The 20605-nt window shown below is 36.5% G+C and overlaps 3 protein-coding genes across 19 annotated transcripts in view; 2 read left to right on the top strand and 1 right to left on the bottom strand.

The window, feature by feature from the left end:
• The first annotated feature begins 332 nt into the window (after positions 1–332).
• Positions 333–6318, top strand: LOC124217159 (omega-amidase NIT2-like). 4 transcript variants are annotated; one of them, XM_046622511.2, is made up of 6 exons: positions 346–1704; positions 1786–1932; positions 2703–2887; positions 3630–3798; positions 3880–4116; positions 4211–6318. In XM_046622511.2, exons 1-6 carry the CDS (start codon positions 1698–1700, stop codon positions 4300–4302), a joined length of 837 nt encoding a protein of 278 aa, XP_046478467.1. In that variant the 5' UTR covers positions 346–1697; the 3' UTR covers positions 4303–6318. The 4 variants fall into 4 exon arrangements, with proteins under 4 accessions (XP_068991615.1, XP_068991613.1, XP_046478467.1 ...); XM_069135513.1 differs by having other exon boundaries at positions 1269–1285; positions 1544–1704; positions 3880–6318; XM_069135514.1 differs by having other exon boundaries at positions 333–1704; positions 2763–2887; positions 3880–6318.
• Positions 4317–18017, bottom strand: LOC124217162 (uncharacterized). 4 transcript variants are annotated; one of them, XM_069135518.1, is made up of 5 exons: positions 17482–18017; positions 15885–16175; positions 14234–14382; positions 9992–10233; positions 4317–9360 (listed from the first exon to the last, which is right to left on the bottom strand). In XM_069135518.1, exons 2-4 carry the CDS (start codon positions 15952–15954, stop codon positions 10063–10065), a joined length of 390 nt encoding a protein of 129 aa, XP_068991619.1. In that variant the 5' UTR covers positions 15955–16175; positions 17482–18017; the 3' UTR covers positions 4317–9360; positions 9992–10062. The 4 variants fall into 4 exon arrangements, with proteins under 4 accessions (XP_068991619.1, XP_068991618.1, XP_068991616.1 ...); XM_069135517.1 differs by having other exon boundaries at positions 4317–9308; XM_069135515.1 differs by having other exon boundaries at positions 4317–9308; positions 9972–10233; positions 17482–18016.
• LOC124217153 (katanin p60 ATPase-containing subunit A-like 2) overlaps positions 12397–20605 on the top strand; it is an 18753-nt gene continuing 10544 nt past the window's right edge. For 2 of the 11 annotated variants that reach the window (XM_069135511.1, XM_069135509.1), the window contains exons 1-3: positions 12397–12463; positions 14208–14473; positions 17776–18184. Coding sequence is in view for 5 of the 11 variants with exons in the window: in XM_046622492.2 (XP_046478448.1) it covers positions 20484–20543 (60 nt within the window). In the remaining 6 variants the exon portion in view is untranslated. Of the gene's footprint in view, positions 12464–14207; positions 14474–17775; positions 18336–18417; positions 20274–20313; positions 20544–20605 lie in introns of those variants that run through there. The other 9 variants (XM_046622500.2, XM_046622496.2, XR_006882787.2 and 6 more) reach the window with 7 other exon arrangements.

The raw sequence follows: 20605 nt of genomic DNA, 5'->3' as shown, positions 1-20605 counted from the left end.
GGCGTCAAATTGAAACGGCAGCGTTACGCCGTCGGCGGCAAGAAGATGCTCATGGAAATGAGTACCGACGGCAGAATGCTGCACGTTGAAACCTACGTGTTAGGTCAGTGGATCTCAATCACATTTTTATGCGAAGAATTTAAAAATGTAGGATTTCTTGTTGAAAGTATGAAAAAATGGAGAAAACGAAGAAGCGAGATGAAGTAACTGATAGTGTAATCGGACTGCGCGCAATCGATTCCTCTCGCAAAATTACGTCGATGCAGTGCATCAAAGAATTGTTTTAAGTACTTTTCAAAATCGGCCATATTTGGAATGAAAAAATCCAAAGATAGCCTTCCTTTGTTTGCGATTCTCAGAGCTCGAAAGCTTTTCGTCTCAGTATCATTTTTGCAGGACTCTTTCTACTAATTAGACCCTCAGAGGAATGACTGAATATATCTAAGGTCAACGTATTTTCTTCGGCTGGAAGTCGCCAGAAAATTTCAAATGAAGCCCGATGCCGCGTGCAACGGAAATTTTTCAAATATCTGACCGCGTTCTGCGCAATTCGCATGGCGATTCTTCTGATCGCCATGTATTCGGGACATGGCCAAGCACCGATACCGTATGATTGAAACAACGGCTGTGTAACGTGAATCGTTCAGTGTATTCCCACGAAACTCATTTGTGAACAATATACAAACGACAAGCCGCGTGTGGTAGAAAAAAGAACGGAGTTACTGAAATAAAAACAGCCTGTGACATCGAAGGTGAGTTTAGTTTATCAAATTTTCATTGCTTGTGCAACTTCAGCTTTTAGTGATTTCGATACTCGACTCCATGCGTCGGGTGTCGTTTGTTATTGTTTGTGGTGCGGCTGACTTTCTGTCAGTGCGTAGTTGCATTGTTAGCAAGTTTAACTCAATCCGTTTAGGCAGCCAACTGTAACACGAAAAGTGTTAATGGGCTTCAAATATCGAGTGTAATTATTACGCTGCAGTTTGCTGAACATGTTATTAAAACAGATTGAAATTGCTCTCGGGCAGAGTTTTGACTAGTCACAAGCGTTCTGTGCCGAGAAAATGGCCCGATAATCTTCCGTTGTGATTTTTTTTCCAACATTCTGGAAAATCGGGTCTTGCGGAAGGCGACCTTCCTGCGAGTTGCGTCTCGGATTTCGATTCGCGGATCAAGTATTTCCAACTAACTTCTGTTACCAACATTGGTTTAAGTGTTTTGAGTATTATTGTGTAATATAATGATGCGATTGGTTTATTCGTCGCATATGGAAAATCGCTTGTATGTACGTACAGTGATAACCAATGAAAATTTTGCAGTCAATTTTGTTGTCTATCATTCTTGCTGCAATAACATCATGTGTTAATATATTTGTGATTCATTTCGTTACTTCCAATTAAAAATCGTGCATTTTCTAATTCTTACGTTGAAAACGCATCTGAGAACCACTGACTCAACCACGTATTTTGACGTACGGCATTTTGCCGTTGCGTCGCGTCGGTACTCAGCTGCTTTCAACGTATTATCAATGCATTTGTTGCAGCGTAAATTTGCCGTCGGGCCAATTAGACGCCCGTGAAAATCCAACTTGACAAAAAAAAAAAAAAAAATACAAACGAATTTCATCTGTCAAGCTGCCGTCGTATCGCCTTCATTTTTTTACAACGTGGCAGTGAGGAATCGCGCCAAGTAAAGCGATGACAAGTAGGTGTTGATTTTATTAATACAATTTCGAACTGTGGGCCACTAATTACTTGAATATACGGAAAAAAAAATTGATTGAAGCTCTCCGATTGGCCCTGGTACAACTTGCCGTAACCGACGATAAAGCAATAAACATCTCTCGAGCAATCTCCTTTGTCGAACAAGCAAAACAACGCGGTGCCGACGTCGTTGCACTGCCAGAGTGCTTCAACTCACCTTATGGAACTGGTAAAATCTACTCGATCTGTTTTTAAAAATATCGATTACACACAAATATTGATAATCCGTGAATAACTTATCACGTATAGTATGTTCGTGAGAATGGTGATTTTTTTTTTTTTTCTTAGCACAGGCTACAAGTATTAATATTGTATAATTGGTAAATTTATTCACAGTCAGCGGTATTACATCGGATATTACGGTCAATTAATATAGAAAATTAAGGCTGAAACCTATTTTGACGGTTTTTAGCCACGTTTGAATTAAAATCCTATTTTCACTTCTCAACTTCAGGTGTGACGATCGCTTATACAGACTGAACTCGCCGTTGAGTATACGACGCAATTGTCTCATGCCGAATTCAACTTACAGAAAAATTTTGCACTCATAGTAAATTAATTGCAGATTTCCTAGTTTTCAGATACGGAAATGGGTATATGAACGATTAATAAAATCACCCTAATTGTGAATTCAGTTTTTTTCTATAAGTTCGAATTAATACTAAATTGAAAAAAAAAAAAAATTTTGCAATAATGCTGTCCTATTAGGTGAAAAAAAAATTCAGTCGTATGTTTATCAAAAAGTATTAAATTTAAACGAAGCACATGCATAATCATGTTAGGTAGGTACAGGTGAATAATATGGTGTCCCTTACACACGTGATATATTCTTAAATGCTTGGCGAATCTCATAATGGAAACGGTGAAAAAATCTAATTATGTTTCGGTTTTGCTTTCACAAAAATCACATACCTAATATCATTTTATTTCACAAAATAGTACATTTTCGAAATTTCGCTGAAAATATTCCCGCGGGTGAGACAAGCCTTGCTTTATCAGCTGCAGCTAAAACGAATGAAATTTGTGTGATCGGTGGTTCGATCCCGGAAAGAGATGGGGAGCAATTGTTCAACACTTGTACGGTCTGGGATTCCAACGGAACATTCATCGGGAAATACAGAAAGGTATTGGTCAATAATAAACATTGAAGCGGAACATCGATTGCAATAGTAATATTATTACAATAGAATAAAAAATTGTCATTACATGCAAGATGATTTAATTCACGTAAACTGCACTATATTAGATACATGAGGCATTCCTTGCAAACACGATGATTTTTTTTTTGTTTTTATACTATTGCCCCGACTCTAAAATGCGATCATATTTTTTGATTAGATTTTCACACTGCAGTATCGTTTACTTATGATTTTTGAAGCTTCGGGAAAAAGTCTCATTTAGCCAATACCGAAAAAAATATCTCTAAATTTCTGTGTCAGGTAACGATAAATTGTGCTTGTTTAAACGTGGATAAGTTATTTCAAGATGGTAATTTTTAAATTTATTTTATTGACTGCTAACGTCCAAACTTCTTTAAATAAAAATGTACAAATAATCACACATTATACTTTTATAAACTAATGAAAACACTTCGCAAAGCTTGAACAAGTTGCGAGAAGGTTAGATTTTTTCAGGTGGAATACCCCGAATACTATTTTGAACGCCTTCGAAGTCTACACCAATATGAAAATTTACTATCAATGCCCGAACTGACTCTACGTACAAAAATATGTGGGCTAAATAGATCTAAAGAGTGCTGAGCGAATTGACTTGAATTGAGTTAAATTAGCATGAAATAGTCAGTTGTACACATAGTTTCCAATCAGCAGTGACGACATTATTATCATGCGATATAACTTTACACAGATGCATTTGTTCGACGTAGACGTTGAAGGAAAAATATCATTCAAAGAAAGTGACACCATCACAGCTGGCAATGAGCTACTCACGTTTCGAGTCAAAGGCTGGAAAATCGGTTTAGGAATCTGTCACGACATCCGGTTCGAAGAGTTGGCTCGTCTTTACCGTAATTTAGGTAATCCGATTCACAATTAAAGCATCTTACCGCACACCCTCTCCTACACTCATAGTTTCTCTGCCGTTCATCCATCGACAGGGTGTCAATTGATGTTTTACCCCGGTGCTTTTGAATCGACCGTAACCGGACCGTTGCATTGGTCTCTTCTCCAACGAGCCCGTGCCAATGACGCCCAGCTTTACGTTGCCGGTGTATCTTCGGCCAAAGTAGACGGTTTCGGGTACGAATCTTATGGCCACACGCAGCTGACGGATCCCTGGGGAAGAGTGCTCAAGGAGTTGGAGTTCGCGGAAGATATGATTGTTGCTGATATTGGTGACGAATTCGTTTCATCGAAATTAAAGAACTTATTTCAATCGTTCGACAGCCGTTCAATTAACAGCTCATTCTCACTTTTCATTCTCTTCAGACATGACAGTTGTTGATGAGGTGAGAACCCAGATTCCGATTTTTGGTCAACGACGTGAGGACTTATATGAGACTGCTTGGATAAAAAATTAATACGAACGCCGGAGAAGTTTTCGTCAATGTATATTTTCTTTTTTTTTTATACAGCTAATGTAAATTATATTATTGCCCGTATCCTTCAAATTGACAGTTGAAAATGCGCACTATAAGTAATGGAAAAATATCATCCATTTGCATAGTTAAACTTTCGAAGCTGTCCAATTTGTTCGCAAGTTATTGTACCTTAATTAGCACGCTTTGTTTTAATTTCAGATCACTGAATATAATACAATGAATTTAGAATGTTTATTTATACATAAAAGGCCCCTTGATGATCCTCAACAAATCTCAATCAAACTTAATAGTTCATGTTTTAACATGTTATTACGTTCCTGTGCATATTACATAATATGTTATTATTATTTTTATATTTACATTGATAGAATAATAAATTTATACGTGTATAAATATTAGTTAAAAATGTAAGCCTAGGAGAAATTGGTCAATTAATAAGACTTCTAAGTATGAATCTAAGGAATAGCGAAAAAGCTTTGATTTTCAGTCGATATGAGTTGGGCTGAAGTAATCCGAACAATATGAAATCGTGGTAATATATCACTATATTGATTTGATTTCCGGTGAAAGCTTGCTTCTGAAAATACATTGAAAACAAGTTTTCAGACAAACTTGAAACATGACTTTTGTCAAAACATCCAAATGTTTTCCATCAAGTTATTATACGTCAGAATTTCATATAAAATCTTTAAAGTAGTTATCCCATTAAAAATACAAGCGTTTTTAAACGCCCAACTCACTTGAATAGATTTTGCTTTTCCCAAAATTTACTTACACAATTAACAAGGATGAACAGAAGAGACAAAATATCGCAATAATATTCCAAGAATTGGTATTACAAGCTTGTTAAAATTTTTTAGTAAGAAGTTGTTCATCAGGTTTGAAATCAAGATCACAAAATTTTGCGTTCATTTTAAAAGCAGCGCTCTTCAAATTTGTCTCATGTTCTGAAATCACTTTATCATAACAATAACTAATTTCATATATTCCTTTTTTCATTCCATACAAATCTGCAACAACGATGTACGAAATTTTGATTTGTGCAATGCGAGGCGGTATAATTTTTTTAAGTAATTTATTTTTGCATCTTTCAAATTGTTTGCGAGAATCTTTCTACCGTTTGCGAGAAGAATTGAGAAAAAATTTATCGATGCAAAATGTGATATTATAGCATGCGATAGCGTGGAATGAAATATGGTTTGATATTAAATATTATCTTACGTCAAAAGTCAACGCGACAAAACATAGAGAAACATAAGTTGATGCAGAAATTATTTTTAAACTGCTTAAAATTCACCCTACTTTCAACATTCGATAATATTACGTACCTTACATCTAAAAAGACGTCAATTCGCTAAGAAGTATTCAAGAAACCATTTATTTCAGTAATTTCTAGCCGATACTTCGCAAGCATTTTCATGCTTATGATGATCGCTTGTGATGATAAAAAAATTATTTATATAACGCATGTCTGGTTTATGCGTCTCTTTTTTATCTGCGTTTCGTACTGACAAGTTTTCATAAAGAGCAAAAACTGACTTGATATTTATGCAAAAGTTATTATATACATGTGTTCAACGATATGTGATTACAGACATAAATTCTTATTCGAATGGATGGATTTAACGTATCTTGATACTGGCTCTCGTCGATTGGAATGACGAAACGATAATATGGATTACGTCTATAAATTGAAGAGGTAGATTTGAAAAAAACTGTAAGTACCTGCAAACCAAAAACTAAAAAAAAGATAACAACCAAAACTGTTTTTTCTTCACTGCGTGGTTATTTATCGCTCGGTTATTATTATTGTTATTATGTAAATGGCACTTACAGCTTTTATCATTTCTTCTCTTCAATTATTTTCCCGGTTTCGCGCTATAGTTTTTTACACCGATATGCATATGGGACATTCCATGTCAACTAGACCAGGTCCTAACCCTGATCTTTTAGTATCTCCCAAAAATTTCAAAAGCACTTAAATGAATGTTTTTACTTTTTTCTAAAAAATCCTCTACGACCAATAACTGTCGAAAGTTGTGAAAAAACGTCCCACTTTTAAAATTTCAAAGAAGTATTCCATAAAAAAAAAGGTAAAATGGGAGTTTAGGAGATGCTAGTATCAACGGAAAAAGTGTAAGCAAAATAAGAAAAACGGGAAGTCAAAACTGCAGGTCAATTTTACATGAAATGTTCCATATTTGCATATTTTTTGAACCTAATAGGTTTTCTGTTTTTTGACCTATAAATAATTAGATCTTAATACGTCAGATAAGTATGGGGGCATACATCCTTTTCGGTTTTTATTGAAAATATGGATGTGATATCGATCTCACGGCAAATTTATTACGCTTTACCATCAATCTTTTTTTCGAGTGTATTACCTGTATATATGTTTTATTGTTTGAAACTCATGTGCACTGGCTCCAGTTTTAGATATTAATTCGAGGTACATGAGTCACCGACACGTTGTTTTTATTATTTTTCTTAAATTTGTAGCATTGACCGAATAATAACAAGTCGAGAGAATTTTTATTACAAAACATTCCTCATTTCTATCACTTACTTCGCTTCGAAACATGAGGTACTATTCTTTTTATATGTTGTAGAGCTACTCGACTAAATAAGCGCATATGCAAAAAATTTGCGATCATTTAATGGATCAAAATAGCCCTCAAATAATGGGAAGTTTTCCCGTCAATCAAAGTTTGCTTTTATTATACTTTCAGTAGTTTACAATGTATGTGGGAAAAACGAAAAATTTACCAGTTTTTGAGGACTGTTCTGACACATCAAAGATTCATATGGCTCGCCAATTTCTTTGCATACGCTCTTAGTTTCAAAAAATATAAAAAGAATACCGTATTTTTTCGGAGTGTCAATCGAGGAGGCTTCAGTTCTAGTTTCTCACGATTATATTTCATGCGAATTTGTCACACGATGAAAATGTGACAAAATTAACTATTATTAGCAACTATTGAAAAATTTCGAATTTTCTCTCGTCAGATTTTTATACCTACTCGATATTTCCCAATAATTCTCGTGATTTTTGAGAATCTTTCGGAAAGATATGTCTCCAAAAAAATCGAAAAGAAACGTGGGTTTTCCAATTAAAAAGAGAATTAATAAAAATAACTCCGAGTTTAAGTATAACGTCATTTTCTTATCACTATTTATATAAATGATCCAACGAAATTGCTTTCTAATTTCAGTTCCATCCTGCCTACGTTTAGGTTACATAGATTTATCTATTGCTATAACGTTTCGGTTAAGATTTAGTAACTTTTGCAGGGATGAAAAGATTTTTTTGCGATCATACATCCGTTTTTCCAGATCGAATGAAACACCAAGTATCTTAAAAAGGATCTACTAATACTCTGAATGCTATAGTTGAAGGGCGGCACGCCAAAACGGTGCAAGTGCCAAAATACCAAAAATACGTTATTTTTTTAAAAACAATTTGCAAAAATCCGTACACACGTCCCTGCCAAACGATATGGCTAGCAAAAATTTATTCGCGTAATTATAAAAAGTTGGTATATATGGGAAAACTATGTAAATACCATCGTTATGATATTTCAGGAGAGCAAAAGACTTTCTCAAAATTTCATCGATTAATTTGAAACAGTAATCGAAAAGTACTTTTTAGATTTATTCAAACTCTTTCAAACGGCCCGAACTTTGATTCAACATTGCAATCTGTCTCCGAGAGATGACTTGCGAAAATCTATTTTTTTCATGCCAGTGTAAGACCGTGATTCGTGCCAACTTTTTTTCTCTACTTCAGGCGATGATTAAAAATAAATTTACGAAACAGATATAAATCGGTCTTTCTCAGTTTAAAGTTCGCAAAAAAGGACCTCGCCGATATGGTTTTTCATGCCTCCGCAGACCAGATTGTACTATCAGGATTTACATCGACCAAATTTATTTATTTGATTTTGATTTTTTGCGCTGTTCAACCGTTTTTCAGTAAAATTTGACAATTTTGCTAGCAAACTATATTCATTTTGGCACTTACACCGTTGTCGATCCCTCCCTAGCCCATCATTTTGCTATGTAATACTTGAAAATTTGTACAAATTTGAAAATACAACAACGGATTTTATTCGTTAAGGTTCAACCTTCGGATTCATAACTGTTTCATAATGCTCGTATCGCAAGTGTGTTTTTAATCAGAATCCAAAGTTGAAAAAAAAAACATATTTTCGCAAGTCATTTCCTCGAAGGTGAATTGCTGTATATCTATAGGATCGGGGTGCAGGCCACTTGAAAGAGCTTGAAAAACTCTGAAAAGTACTGTTTTGATTTTTTATTTTAAATTAATTAAACAAATTTTTTAACAGTTTTCTTTTTTGCTCTCCCGAAAAATCATAACGATAGCACTTGCACCGTTTTGTCGCGACACCGCTCAATTATGAACCCTCAGAGATAAAACATACTTTGTATAACTGCGATGTTACCAAACTTTCATCCTGTTCTGAAAAGAACCTACAAGCGTCGTGCTTATATCTCAAATATAAAAAATACTATTCATCTACTCTTACAGGTAATTACGAACGGGTTGTGAATTATCAAACTCCAAGCATATTACGTTTGTCCAAAAGCTATCGAATCGCACCAAAGCGAAGCTTTCAAAAGACCTGATTTATTCCGCCTTGCAGATAAAAATTCGAATATTGAAACTCGTAAATTGGCTCGGACATCTTCATCCTTGTAAAACAAAAGTTATTGAGCCTATCAGTGCAGATTGGTGTATTTTCATTCAATACATATAAAACCAAGCACTGCATTTTCCACAGTATAAAATGTTCATCTCGAATAAGAAGTCAACGAATTTCTTGTCCGCAGTTATGTTTGACTGGCGATATAAAAGCGATTCTTTAAATATCGAGATGTGATCCATACGATGTAAACAGTCACATACGGGGGATGCTGTCTAAGATATGCGATACTTTCAGGTTCGGATGGCAGCTCTCGGAGATCTTAAAACATAGAAGATTTCTGTTTACCACTTCGCCTTGACAACCAACGGACCTGTAAACCCCGGAAACCATACTTCAAATTCTAGCCTTCGGCAATGTGCTGCCAAAAGTACGGACATGATTTTCCACATATTCCTCAATTTCACAATAAATTTTTCGAGAGGATGTGTTTTACTGCTCGCAGTTTTACTGACGTACCTGAGCAATATCTTGGAGTACGCGATTCTGCGGATGATCAAAAGTTAGGAATTTCAAACTTTGGAACAGTTGTAAGTAATGCAATGGAAATAGTTATTGCAAAGACTCAGATTACAAACTTTTACAATCCATCACGTATAAGTTATTATCGATATTCTTTTACGCAGCAGTTGGTTTGAACCCGTAGTAAAAAATTGGTTTAATTTAGATTAGTGTATTGGGAAATTACTCAACGTAATCTATCGAAAATTCCAACGATTATACTGTTACGGAAATTAGTAGATGAAAAAGTTGACTTACATCGTTGGCCTATATAAACCTTCACTTTCTTCCGCATTTCTCGAGATTTACATAATTTATACTTTCTTTCACAGCCTTAAAAAACGTACTCCAGGTGCATGGCTTCCAAGATAAATTAATACAACACGGGTAGCATAACGAAGAAAAAAAGATGCTGCTGCTTACACACTCAATGCGTTACGTACTTGTAATATCGAGTTCTCTGAAATAGCGAACGCGTCGATCATCAAACTTCCAACGATGCGATTTGTAGCGGTTAAGGCTCGATCAGGGCTGCCAGAAGCGTTGCAACGAAGAGCAAGACTCCTTCGTCTAAGCTGGAAGCCCCGGATGCAATAATGAGATCGGGGCTGCTCCAGTCAGCATCAGTGCCGTCCAAACACTCGAATTCACAGCATCGCTCGCCGACGCGAAACCGCTTGCATTTCTGTTGGGATTAATTTTCTTGATTAATTTTCAAGCTTGTTCGAACACTGTTCGCAGCTAATTGTAACCTCGAGGTTAAGGGGATGCCACTTGACCTGATTTTCAATTCCAGTTTACCAACACGCTCAGGGCGTTCTCCAATTTTTCCTACAAGTATGGCGGATTATCGCGTAAAAGCGTCAAACGTGAAATAATAAAGTTGTATTTTAATGCGAGGGTTACCTGACTGAAGTGTTTTGGAGAACAAATTTTTCCTTGGAAATTGTTATTCAGAAAGGACTCATAATTGATTTTCGTTCCTTGTAATTTTCATAAGGTTAAAAAACAAAAATCATCAAACCGAATTCTTCCCGTTTACGAAAACGTTAAAAACCATCACGTACACGTGCGAGGTGCTAGGCAGAATGTCTTTTATACATTCTACGTTTTTCATTTAGATATTCAATCACGTAATTTTATTCGCACAACAAGGTCACCCGTTTGCACTGTATCAAGATATTTGTACATAGCCACAAGTCGGGACTTCATTGATCAATGACGCAAATGAATCGAGGGTGTGAACGCGTGAAAAAAACAGTTGGAAAATAGAAGGGGATATTTTTGACGGCTTTATCTTGGGAAGAAAATCAGCGAATGATTATTTCACTGGAAACCCTCAACTTGCAGATTTCCATCCAGCTTTCAAAAGAACGTCTGTAGGCCGGTACGAGCGCTTTACCATATCTTTATATTTTTTTAGATTGAATCAAAAAAATCTGTCGCCAATGAGGACAAAATAACAATTATGCCGTAAAAAATTTACATTTCTGTTACCTTCAGATTGAAAATTTGAAGCTTTTTACTAATAACGAAATACCAAAATTACGTCAGTCTCATCTATTCCCATATTTTCAAAATTTGAAAATTTTTATATTAGTTACAATTGTACAAGTCATAACTTTAATATGTAATCGTTAGAAAAATTGAAATTGTAATTTCCTGCCCAATATTTTAATACAGTCAATCAAATCTCTGGTAGGCCGATTTTATAAACTTATATACATTGGTATCAACATGCATACTTTTCTTATTAGTAACCAGTTTGCCTCACGTGTTACGGAAAACTTCTGAATCAAATATACTAATTATCGGACTAGTTTTCAATTATTTTCGGTACCCAGAGTTCTGATTTTTTTGTTTTTTGCCAGTTATTTGGAACATTGGTCCACTTTTCCGCAAATTGTAGCAACGGTAACGTTCGAAACAATATACGTTTAAAAAAAATAACAGGAATGTAGATGAAGGATGGTGCAACTGAAATTGTACACCTCCTAATTTTTTCAACTATCAGACTAATTGTATTAGAATAAATCTCCAGGAGTGAAAGTATAACGAGAAAAAAACGTATTAGGCAATCTAAATTTATTGAAAGTACTACAACATTGAGATGAACATGTTTTCAATGCATTCTTTTTACGGCAATGCGTCTATTGCATTATCAGCTTACATCCACAAATCTAAAGAAAAACCTCTGAATAGTTATGCCTGGCATCATGATATAATTGCAGAAAAAGCCTCTCAGCATATCGCTTTAAACATCGCGTACCACGCAAATTACACCTCGCAGGTCAAGCCTCTGGCTGCACCCACTGCAAATTCTAAAGAGAATTTATGGTATGTTGTTTACCGTGACTCATTGCATAAAATACGATATTATAAGTATGTTGACCAAATTTTCCAGAACAACTAGCTATTATTGGATTAACTTAACTTACACTCAATGACACGATGCGTAAAATTGCATTATTGGAAAGTGAGCATGCGTCGAAGAAGGCCCGAGAGTGTAAAATATAGCATTTCAATTGTGCGCATGCGCTAACGTGCTTAATTTCCAAGCAATTGTTGGAAAAAAGACTGTTTTTACTGCTCTTTATTTAACCTAACCACGATGCAGCAATCGTGTTACCGAGTTACGATGAAAAGAAAAGTTTTCTGTTGCCTATATGTGCTATTGCATCTAATCCGAACAATCTTCCCACAATCATATTACCTGGTGAGCGTGAGAAGTTTGTGTGGCATGCGTGTGTGCTGGGGGGGGGGGGGGGGGGGGGGAGTGGGGGGAGTAAGCGAGCAGCGCGCACGCGCAGAGGGAGAAGCGCAAAGCGAGCGATTAGCGCGCGAGAAAGACGGAGGTGAGAGCAGTCCGACTCGAGCTATCACGTCCGATTAGTCGCACACCGATAGTGAGCGTAGTAAGTGATAAAACAAACCCTCGTAAGGATCAAAACCCTTTTACCCTTATGAGTCATTACCGTACTTTTGAACTTGGTTTATTACTTGTCCCTGAGGAAGTAAAACTATCAAATCACTTGTAAGGGGCTATTTTTTTAGATCTTGTGTACGTACGATCGGTTGAATAGTGAAAGATAGAGTTTTTCACGAAGTTTCTTGGCTATTTCAATAATTTCAAGGAAATTTGAATATCGACAAACCTTTGAAAAAATAATTGAGTAATTAATAGCAAGAAGTTAATTGCCAAGTATTTTATAGAGAGAACGAAGTGTGTGTGAGAAGAAAATTAATTGCCACATTGATGTAGACTTCACTTTACAAATATTTATTTCAGACAGCATTGTTCAAGTATTTACATTGTAAAATTTTCTCTTAACATCGACTCTGTGAGAAGAAGACTGGCAAAAATATATAACTAGTTTTCATTCTAATTGCATCGTACTCTATTATTATCATACAGATCACATCAGAATTTGACTAAATGCCGAGACGTCCTGATTCGATCTCTTATGTGTTCTAATTTTAATTCTAATTCTAGTGTTGATTCAATTACCAGTAATTCGAAAGGAATAAGCGCCTCACAAGCTTCAAAACACACTGGAATCTTATTTGATTGTTCTCTGCTTCTATAACGTCCAACTGGCCATTTTTCTTCTAAATTCTTTAAAAAAATTAATGACTAATTCTGATATTGGGTGGTAATTTAAAATAAAAAAAAAAAAATTGGCGATCCGAGAAATCGTGGTCTGTAGTAAAACTCCTGTGAATAAATAATCAAATTGAAACTCATTGGATGTAAAGGCGTTTTGACAATAAAATTTTGGCGAGAGATCACTGCAGACTGCAGCATATTGCAAAACGTAAATTTCAACTTTAACCATGTCACAATTGAATAATTAGTAAAAACTATAGTTATAAGTCTCAGTGAAGATTTAAGAGAGTTGAAGATAAAAAATATAAAAGTAAAAAATATATCCAACGATATTTTTAAAAAGTTACGTGAACGAACATTTTTGAGTAGTTCAATTTACGTGTCGATCCAGTAGTTGTAGTCTGAATTACGTGTAGGATTGAACACATGCGATAGAAATTACACCCACTCATGAAGGAATTATAAATCAGATGTTAGGGATTCCGAATTATGTGGAGAATTATCCAGTAAAGCTTTGACTTTTCGAAACCAGTTTCGCCGTATTCCACATGCTTCAAAACTCTGTTCGTAAATATAAATCGTCGTTCCCTTTGAGTGGAGACGAGAGAACCTCTGCATATTGTGTAAACATTACCCTTGGCCTAATCCTCTTCATCTTGACACGACAAACCACGAAAGGGCTTCGCTAACAAGTATAGCTGTAAGAAGAATCATACACGCTCGCCTTCGCGTACCAACAACAATTGCGCATTATTTTTTCACCAGGTGGTGTTTGTAATTTGGAACTACTATCGCATTGTTTTTGGAGTTTTAGCAACTGCATTTTATAGATTAAAATCAATTTTGTTATTTCTTGTATTGGTAACTTTAAAAGTTAATTTTGGACGTAATGGTTCTTTAATTACGTTGTAGTTCAGTAACCTTCAAGTACATTCGCTATTCCTCCGACATCGTGACATTCCGAAAAAGGAAAAGAAGTTTACAACGAAATGTGGTGGTAACCTGTCGACTATGCTAAATAAAAATGATGACGTTACTGTCGATTGTTACAGGTGGCGTAGTATCAGAGCTCACTTACGTATGGTGGGGTGCAGTAAATGGCCTTGCACCACATCGGCTCGGAATGGTAGCAAACGCACAAGCTGCATACCGCAGGACCTGGTACGTAGAGGAGGCCATGTCTAACTGTGCCACCCTGGAAGTCGGTGCAGTTTTCTTCCAGTGCATCTGAAACGATACTGACCCTGCTGTATTCGCCAAGTTTCCAGCTCGTTGGCAACGGTGGGTGAAAACACAAGGGATAAACGAGCAGCGAGGGGTGAGTTTGAAATAAAAAGTGTTGCCGGTATGCAAGTATTGAAATAAGCTTGGCGTTTCAACTTTAAGGTGAATAATTGTCTGTAGCGAAATTCATTGAACGTCAATTTTCATCTTCATCAACTTTTACGGACTCCGTTAGGTCAGACGTGATTACATGATTTTATTTGATTCTGTCGATCGATGTAAGAAGCAGCTGGAAGATTTCTTTATGGGACCGGAACATCGCGTTTTATGGAAAATCAATTGCAATTTAGTTAATCACGAACGGTTATTACTTACGCCGCGACTTTACCGCTATAATTTAATCATCGCCCGCCGCCCGAGTTGTAGACTATATATTCGTGAAAGGTTGCGGTAAATTATGTATGCTTTTAATGTGCACATATCATGAGGTAAAATACCTAGTGCTTTATGTTGTCGCTATTTTGACAGGGACTTATCCGTTTGCGAACAAAGTTCATTTATACAACTGTATGAAAAGTGACGAGGATTGTGCGGCTATAAGTTTTGTACTAATTTCTCTTCGGGAGACTACTTTGTTGAAATAACTTTCTACACGCAAAAGTTACGTCGTATTATTAACAGGCGAGAGTCCGTTAAGTTGCATTACCTTTATAAATTGTCAATATCGAAAGTACACCCGACTTTTCTGTATAATAATTTTGAAACTTTGAGTCTTAGAAAATAACCCATTCGAATTGAAAAAGCTAATTAATTTGCCTGGATGCTTAGCTGTTGAAAATAATGTATTATACAGCGAGAATGAAGATTTAATCTAACTTTTTTCCCGGCCAATCGACACGCCAAAACCTCACACGAAAGTATGCCCTTGAAAATAAAGAGCTTTGCTGATATCAAATACACGTTCAGTCAAATGTGTAAATGCTTTGACCTTCCAGCTAACTTGTTTTCAAATCGAAAGAAACTGCGAGTCTAACTCCATACGAATTATGTGACAATGACTGCCGATGCAGCTGACGTGAGAAAATGTGATGAATTGTTACATAATTCGCATTTTGTTTATATATATCAGGACGGTGCAAAATTGTTTTCGGACCGCCTCCAGATCAACTTTAAGTAATTAAAAAAAAATCTGCCAAATGTTTTCAGTATTTTATCTCAGCTCTAGCACGTGCCCCAAAAATGGTGGATTTCCCCATTAAAAATTTACGTGTTTCGGACACATTCTTAGCATTTATTTTATCGTAAGAGTAATAATGGTAAAAATAAAAATGTTTGACTGCGAGATTTTAGCGGGCATTAGTGCTAACATCTGAGAAAAAATTCACATCATCATACCATGCAATCTCGACGACTCGCACACCCTTGAAATTTGACTTTTGCCGATTTAGATCGACCACCCTAATATATTTGCGTTATTTATGTCGAGTGTCGACGAAATCGCTCACCTGCTTCAGAGACTAGAAATGCAGCGATAGACAATACAGCTGCAGCCAGTCGCGTTATTGAATTCACCATGGCGATAATCTTTTTCCTTGACCGTTGACCGTTGTCCTGACTCGGGTCACGGAAAAATTTGCGAATAACGCTCCCAACGGCGAGGAAAACTCTTGTTGTTAAACGTTCAGCGTTCTAACAACGCGACGTTAAGTCCGGCTACGTCTAGCCGAAGAACTGATGCGAAAACTCTTCAGTCGAACAGCTTCTTGCCACACACTGATCCCGCAGGAGCATGACTCCTAACATTCAAGGCATTAAGACACGTTTGTCATCGTTACCAGCAGCGTGGGTTTGACTGATGCGCAAATTAAGTAATTGCCAAGAAATCTACTTCGTTGCAGAAGGTGATAAATTCCCGCATCATCTTTGTTCCAAATAGTTATAATGATTAAATGTAAGTGATTGTTGAGCAGCCAATCGGACGAATCAATTTCACACGAGCTTCATTATGTTCGGGGATTTCTCAAATGGACTCGCAAACTCGCAGAGGAATTTCTCAAGCAATAATCTTACAACTATTTTCGTAACAGGAATCGAAAGGATAACTATAATTCACTCTAAAAAATAAGAAAGCAACTGACTATTTGAAATTATGCGATATAATATATCATACATGGATTGCAATGAGAATGATAATTCATCAAATTACACATACACAGAAAAATGTCAAATTTGGTAATTATAAAAATCGCAATAATACTTATATTGTGATTACAGAGTTTGAATATAAGATGAATCAAATCATTTTCGAACGACGAAGGTAGTGCTAAAAGGTTTATTATAAAGTATACGGACTACATGGTTCATCGGATAGCATTGAAATTTTATAAGAATAGTTTGCAATCGCGAAAATTTCTATACTTTTTCTATGCTTATCAATATATAGCAGTGTTCCATAATAACCACAGAGCGAATGAGAGGCAACTGCAAATACATTTATATAGCGTTTTCGTCAATTTTCCAAACTTTCCTCAAACACCGCAGAAGCGTAATCATTGCGAACTGTATAATTTTTCAAAGTTCGTGTCGATTGAATTTATCACGAGTGAACGAAAAGTGAAATACAATTTGCACACTCAGTCGGTATTGCGACGTTGTTGCATTCATAACTGAAACTATATCACATGGTTCGTAAAAAGAAAACCAATCAATATTCTATACAGTGTTTTCCATAGTTTCTTGACTGCATTCCATATTTATTTTTAAATACTTCGATAAAACAAGTATATTGTATTCTTGTTGCACCTCCTACATTTCAAACATAACTTAGTAACAAATTAAAGTGCGTTTTACAGTAGATATCGTTTTTGGAAAGTTGAAACATTTTTCTGTGTCATTTCGTGAGAATTCGAAATTCGTGAACTTTTTATAGAATTATCAGATGACTCTTGGATTCAGAATTCTCAAGTATGAATCACTCCTTCTCTGAAAATATTTACAAATTCAGTCAAAACGCACGAGTCTTTTATGTTATAATCAGTGATAACAATATATCACGTGTGATTCTGTACTGACAATAAAATAAGAGGGACATGTATCGCATACCTACGTGTGGTACACGTGAATATCATGTGTCATTGACGTGCCGATCTTGATATTCCGTACAGCGACTTGAATAATTCAACACTATTGTACGCACACCTTACATCCGTACAGAAACGATGAAATTGAACAAAGTAAAAGAACCAGGCATTCAAACTCCCAAGGTCAACAAGCATCCCTATCTGACAATAAATCGCGACTGAAAGTAATCGCGTCGCGACGCATGAACGGTTCACTTTATTATTAACAAAAGGAAAAAATGATCATCAACATATCGTTTCAACGGCACAATTGCAGGCGAGCCGGTCACCGAGTTGGGTTGTCGAAGAATACGGAGAAGAAGACGACGGCACACCCTTCACCGAGTCAATCGCGGCCGACGGGTCTAGACTGGGTCTGAACCAGTACCCAGTGTGCGAAATGGTGCAAATTCACAATCAGTGTTCACAGCCCGACCACGCGAGGTGCCGGACCAACGAAGCCGACTGTCGCAGTGAGCGCCGCACGCTGCGTAGTGACCGGGTCGATCGAACGCAACCTGTGCACCCCAAGGCACGACTCGGAGACCACCCTTATCCCCGACCCCCACTTCCAACTCCCACCCTTCCAGCTCGAAGAGCGTGGCGCAAGCTTTTAGAACCCCCAGCTACCAACGACTCAGGCGGGACCAGCCTCCTCGTGCATTTACCCGGAATCGGGTATACCTGTACGTATAACCATATTGCTCTGCACGTAACCCGTACACGTGGTGATGATCTTGCGGTATACTTGCGGACGTTGGGGTCGGCGATTGACAATCAGAACTGGAACCGCGATCTTGCTGCAGAGTGAAAAGACCATTTGGCAAAACACCAAGGGTAGGTTAGGATCTGGTTCAGTGAGGGATGACCGAAAATAAAATACCAACAGCCCCATGTTCTTATAAAACTGTCCGCACAGAAAAATCCTGCTTCTTCCCGATGGCAAACTTTTAGAACCAAAGGAGTGAAAGTTACTCGAGAGTAAGAAGTTACGAGAACTGCCCAACCGGTGGCTGGTAGTTGTCCCAACTCCGAAGATCAGGGTGGAGCAAACCCATAGTCCAGTCGAAGAGTTGTAAATACGGAAGTATGATTTAACGAAGGTTTGAAAGTACAACTGAAAGGACTTGAGGTAATTGTAGTCGAAACAATATTCCCTTGACAGAAAGCTTCAAAAATCATAAAATACAGGTACAATTATAGCGCAATTATTGACCACTTTGAAATAATCACGTTATTGCATCATTTCAATAATAAAAAAAACGCATCATTGGCTTTTGAGAAATTTTTAGTCGTTATAGACGTATTATGTCTATACATAAACGAGAAAAGTATTACTTAATTGGTTGGTAAGAGATTATATGTTTAACGACAATTTTGTATATATTTGGTATAATCACGATTCGATGTCGAGATTTTAGATTTGCTCCAGAATTTTCTTACATAATAGTATTCGTCGAAAATAGAGCTCGATTATTTTCATCTTATTAAGAATCTCTATCTGAGTAATGATTTAATTTGCTGGTTCTCAAGCGCCGATTTTCTGAAATCTAAAATTTTCAGAAACACCTAGTAAAACATAATAAATATAAAACTCTTTTTTTCTTTTTGGATACCAAAAATTCATTCCGTTATTGCTTGAAATTTTAATTATTTTCTCAAATTTACATTCCTACTGCTGTTATGAAATCTTCATTTTCGACATGGGCTCAAAAATTTCGTTATATTTTTAATTCTTTGCAAATTAGTACTTCAAAAATAGGAAATTAAATCGTATCTCAGACAAGGATGGCGTTTACTTAAAATCTGCTTTTCTAAATTCTGTCTTCCATTTAATACTTTCATGCAAAAACTAATAGAACAAATCTCAAATCGGGACCTCCGATCTTAATCGATACCTCCTATGATACGACATTAAAATTTTTTACAAAACCCTACTGCTTGAATCCGTAGGTATAATAATATACCTATGTCGTATGCAATATCAGATTAACTTTCCACAAAAAAAACCCAGCTCTCGGTGTTAACCCTCAACGCTTCCCGGTACTTTAACAATTACATCCAAGTTTCAAGTTTATACCCAAGTTTAATGATTAGATTCAGGCTCAATGATTACACTGAAATGTTTTCAAGGAGAATAAGTCCTCTAATATTGAGGGTAACCTCCAACCCCCAAATATGTTCTAATTAACGGTTAACGCTCAATTTTAGATAACCCTCTTGAGAGTAAATTTAGGGTTTTTCCCAACAGAGGAATGCACTGCCGACTATTTTATCGAGCCTCTACCGCCCTCGGTTTGAAAACTAGAATACAATAACTGTTTGAAAATTCACAGTCTGTTGCCAGATACACGTAATTTCTACTATTTTTTCTTAAATTAAATTTTTTATTTCTATTTTTTTCTTCCTTCATCGCCAAAACCTTGGATTCGAAGCCAAACGAATTTCAGGCAACTAGAGAGATATCCCGCAACCACTTATTGCTCAAGGTTATTGGCAACGCTTGGAGAACTTTCTGCGTATTAAGTGAAATAGTGGACTAGACACACATTCATGTATTATATGTATGTACATACATGCATACATATTATGTTGGTGGATCTTCTTAATTAACTACACGAAGCAAATGGTTGCATCGTGTACCACTGTGCAGTCTCGCGCATTGGCATTGTTTCAAGAATACTTTGCTTGAACAGCTTCGCCCATTATCGGCAACAATTACCAATCACTAATTGTGTATTCAAAGTCTACGTTTACCGAATGATAAATAAAGATGTAAGTAGCAGGTAACGATCGAACGTGCTGTTCATTGTAGGGGTAACTTCCTTGTCGCTGTGGTAACGGAAACAAGTTCGTTCCTCCAAAACAATTTTGTTCTCCTGGCAGTATCCTCCGCAGCCATAGTCAACTTGTACACAGTTTTATCAATTTTATTAATTATTCTTTACCCAACACCCAGCTACGGAGTGAACCCGATTTTACCTAATGGCTGACTATTTGTCATCTTACTCGAGCAGCAAAATAGCTCACGTAGCCAGAGAAAAGGTATGCAATCTCAGCTTTGTTGTTAAACATTCGTAAACGAATAGTTTCTGTTATCTGTCACT

This window comes from Neodiprion pinetum, chromosome 4, assembly GCF_021155775.2.
Source record: "Neodiprion pinetum isolate iyNeoPine1 chromosome 4, iyNeoPine1.2, whole genome shotgun sequence".
Lineage (NCBI taxonomy): Eukaryota > Metazoa > Arthropoda > Insecta > Hymenoptera > Diprionidae > Neodiprion > Neodiprion pinetum.
The sequence above is the reverse complement of the archived record's forward strand: the minus strand, read 5'-3'. Positions and strand labels throughout refer to the sequence as shown.